The sequence below is a fragment of the Fringilla coelebs genome (genome assembly GCF_963513975.1).
Source record: "Fringilla coelebs genome assembly, chromosome: 1".
NCBI lineage: Eukaryota > Metazoa > Chordata > Aves > Passeriformes > Fringillidae > Fringilla > Fringilla coelebs.
The window spans coordinates 94,486,249-94,490,376 of NC_140028.1; the positions used below are offsets into that span (position 1 = coordinate 94,486,249).

The 4,128-nt window shown below is 45.9% G+C and overlaps 1 protein-coding gene across 2 annotated transcripts in view; it reads left to right on the forward strand.

Annotated features, from left to right (window-relative positions):
• The window catches only part of SALL3 (spalt like transcription factor 3), a gene marked incomplete at its 3' end in the record, with an annotated part of 20,651 nt that extends 16,942 nt beyond the window's left edge, over positions 1–3,709 (forward strand). Inside the window, exons 2-4 of one of the 2 annotated variants that reach the window (XM_084208483.1) lie at positions 1–1,732; positions 1,949–2,289; positions 3,278–3,709. The exon at positions 1–1,732 is cut by the window's left edge and continues 1,205 nt beyond it. In XM_084208483.1, the coding sequence (XP_084064609.1) occupies positions 1–1,732; positions 1,949–2,289; positions 3,278–3,709 (2,505 nt within the window). Of the gene's footprint in view, positions 2,290–3,277 lie in introns of both variants that reach the window. The other variant, XM_084208482.1, reaches the window with a different exon arrangement.
• Positions 3,710–4,128: the final 419 nt, after the last annotated feature.

Consider the following 4,128-nt stretch of genomic DNA (forward strand, 5'->3'; position numbering starts at 1 on the left):
AAGTCAAGCTCCGAGGATCCCTTTTTTAAACATAAATGCCGGTTTTGTGCCAAGGTCTTTGGAAGTGACAGTGCTTTACAGATTCACCTCCGCTCGCATACAGGCGAAAGACCTTTTAAGTGTAACATATGTGGAAACCGCTTTTCCACTAAGGGCAACCTGAAAGTTCATTTTCAGAGGCATAAAGAGAAATACCCTCATATTCAGATGAACCCTTATCCTGTTCCAGAATACCTCGACAATGTGCCCACCTGCTCTGGAATCCCGTATGGGATGTCGCTGCCCCCTGAAAAGCCGGTCACAACGTGGTTAGACAGTAAACCTGTTTTACCAACCGTTCCGACTTCCATCGGGCTCCAGCTGCCCCCCACTATTCCTGGTGTGAACAGTTACGGAGACTCTCCAAGTATCACGCCTATGAACAGGTCACCCCAGAGGCCTTCTCCTGCCTCCAGTGAATGCACTTCTCTATCCCCGAGCCTCAACACTTCTGAGTCGGGCGTTCCGGCATCTGCTGAATCCCCACAGCCCGTTCAGAGTGGCTCATCTCTGACCAAGGCAGAACCTGTCACTCTGCCTCCCACGAGCACGCGGCTCGGGGACCTTTCTGCAGGTGTGCAAGTTTCTGCAGCTGCCACATCTTCAATTCCTACGGTGGTTACAGACAGCAGTGTTGCAACAAGCCTCCCGAACCCTGTGCTTCCAGCAGTGTCTGACCAGTTTAAGGCAAAGTTTCCATTTGGTGGTCTGCTAGACTCTATGCAAACATCAGAAACCTCAAAACTACAACAGCTAGTGGAGAACATTGATAAGAAGATGACAGATCCGAATCAATGTGTCATTTGTCACCGTGTGCTTAGTTGTCAGAGTGCTCTCAAGATGCATTACAGAACACATACAGGAGAAAGACCATTTAAATGCAAAATTTGTGGACGTGCCTTTACTACAAAAGGCAATCTAAAAACACATTTTGGAGTTCATCGAGCAAAGCCACCACTTAGAGTACAGCACTCGTGTCCCATTTGTCAGAAGAAATTTACAAACGCGGTTGTTCTTCAGCAGCACATTCGTATGCATATGGGTGGGCAAATTCCAAACACGCCGCTACCAGAGGGCTTCCAGGATGCCATGGACTCAGAGCTTTCCTATGACGAGAAGAATGTTGACACACTGAGCAACTTCGATGATGACATTGATGAAAATTCTATGGAGGAGGACCCGGAACTAAAGGACACGGCAAGTGATTCATCCAAACCCCTTATCTCTTACTCTGGGTCATGTCCTTCTTCACCCCCTTCTGTGATCTCCAGTATTGCTGCTTTGGAGAATCAAATGAAAATGATTGATTCTGTCATGAACTGTCAGCAGCTGACCAGTTTAAAATCCATAGAAAATGGATCAGGGGAAAGTGACCATTTGAGCAATGACTCCTCATCAGCCGTTGGTGATCTTGAAAGCCAGAGTGCAGGCAGCCCTGCAATGTCAGAGTCTTCTTCCTCCATGCAAGCTTTGTCTCCTGTGAATAGCAATAGTGAAAGTTTCAGATCAAAGTCCCCCGGTCTCAGTAACCAGGAAGAGCCACAAGAAATACAATTAAAGACAGAAAAACCAGACAGTCCACCACCCACAACTGAAAATGGAGGCGCATTAGACCTGACATCCACCAACCCGGGAAGACCGGTCATCAAAGAGGAGGCTCCTTTTAGTCTGCTGTTCCTGAACAGAGAACGTGGTAAGTTTAAAAGTACTGTTTGTAATATCTGTGGCAAGCCTTTTGCTTGTAAGAGTGCATTGGAAATTCACTACCGCAGCCATACTAAAGAACGTCCATTTGTTTGTACAGTCTGCAGTCGTGGGTGTTCCACTATGGGTAATTTAAAACAACACTTACTGACGCACAAATTAAAAGAGCTGCCTTCTCAGTTATTTGAACCCAACTTTACTCTAGGTCCCAGCCAAAGTACTCCTAGCCTGGTCACCAGTACAGCACCTACCATGATCAAAATGGAAGTGAATGGTCACAGCAAGCCGATCTCTTTGGGTGAGGTTCCCTCGCTTCCAGCTGGAATCCAGGTTCCTGCTGCACCACAGACAGTGATGAGTCCGGGGATCACCCCTATGCTGGCACCCCCCCCTCGCCGGACTCCCAAGCAGCACAACTGTCAGTCGTGCGGGAAGACCTTCTCCTCAGCAAGTGCACTGCAGATACACGAGCGCACCCATACCGGTGAAAAACCGTTTGGTTGCACAATCTGTGGTAGAGCTTTTACCACAAAGGGGAATCTTAAGGTAAGAGGCCACATGAAACTGTAAAGGCTTGGGGAGGGGGGGATTTAAAGAGCACTGCTCTTGAATTCAGCAATTTTTAGTGCTAAGTGTTTGTCCCAAAGACAGGTGAGAAGGGAGCTTCAAGGAAATGCTTGCTGTACGGTGGTGGTTGTTTATGCTTTCACTGTGTAGAAGATAAGGACTGGAAAGTGGCTGTGCAACGATGCAAACTTTAAAACTGGTTCCAGCTGTACATGCAGGCGTGTTGTAGTTCTGACTGATGTGATGGCACACCCAGTCAGCTGGTGGACATATTCTGAGAGTACTTATGGACCATCAATGCAAAATAACCTTGCTATAAACCAGGAACGCAGAGCTTGCTCAGCTCCTTGGGTGCCTCCCCAATTTCTATTTCCTATTCCACTCTGCAGCAATTGCAGGGCAGAAAGCTGTTTCTCCCAGATTTAAAATGGGTTACTACAGGACTGATCGCTCCTATTCCTGCCGTTTGGTTAATCATCAGGACTCAGCCTGGGGAAGATATTTTAAATGTCCTTTTTAAAAATACTAAATTTAGCAAAACAATCAGTTCTTCTGAGATGAGATAAAACATGAAAACAGACAGGATGAAAAAAGGAAAAGGGAAAAACCACCCATCTCCTAGTATGAGTAATGCCCTTGGTAATCTTCAGCATGTGAGCACTTCCAGCTTGCATGTGAGATTGTCTAACCCAAGAGAGTATGTATCCTTTAGTCTTACAGCGCTGTTTGTTTTCACTGAGAAGAAGCAAATGCACATTGAAAAAAACTACCACGGATCTGGGTTTTCTTTGTGTGGGCTGACTGGAACTTAGAACTGTGTCCTTACTGGAACTGTTTTTTTTCAATGCGAATTAAAAGGCATTTTTTAAAAAAAGCAAGCACTACTCTAAGTAACAGCATTTCAGACTAGACACCTCACCAGAATGTGCTAACTTGGGGGTGCTTCTCTTCCCTGTTCACTCTGCAGGTTCACATGGGAACTCACATGTGGAATAACGCCCCTGCACGCCGTGGCCGACGCCTCTCCGTGGAAAACCCCATGGCTTTGCTCGGTGGCGATGCTCTCAAGTTCTCCGAGATGTTCCAGAAGGATTTGGCAGCTCGGGCCATGAATGTTGACCCCAATTTTTGGAACCAATATGCTGCAGCTATCACTAACGGACTTGCTATGAAGAACAATGAGATTTCTGTCATACAGAACGGAGGCATTCCTCAGCTCCCAGTAAGTCTAGGCGGAGGCGCCATCCCGCCTCTAAGTAACCTTACCGGTGGCATGGACAAAGCTCGCACGGGCAGCAGCCCTCCCATTGTCAGTCTGGACAAAGCAAGTTCTGAGACGGGAGCCAGTCGTCCATTCACCAGATTTATTGAGGATAATAAAGAGATTGGCATAAATTAAAAGCATTCATTCCGAATAACTGTTGGACCTCTACTCGACACAACACTTGTCCTTTTCCATGTACAGCTTTTGAAGCTAAGCGTTAGTTTACTGACCTAAATGCATAGGTTCCCTTTAAAATTTTACCCATAGCAGAAATACATAACTTTTTGTGGCTGCTGAAAAGTTGTCTTGCAAGATCTGCATGGTACTTCTTTCAACAGTGAGTTTGACTGTTATTGAGAACTTTGAAACCTTTTAATTTAACAGAAAACAAACAAACAAACCAGTTATGGGATAACTTCATTAGAAACAGAAAGAGGCTAGTCTACATTCACTTTGCTTCTTACAAAACTTGCTATCACCTGAGAAAGGGGGGCTTCATTGCGGCATTCTGTCACACTTATTTGCTGGTTTTGTTCAAATTAGTTAGCAACTTG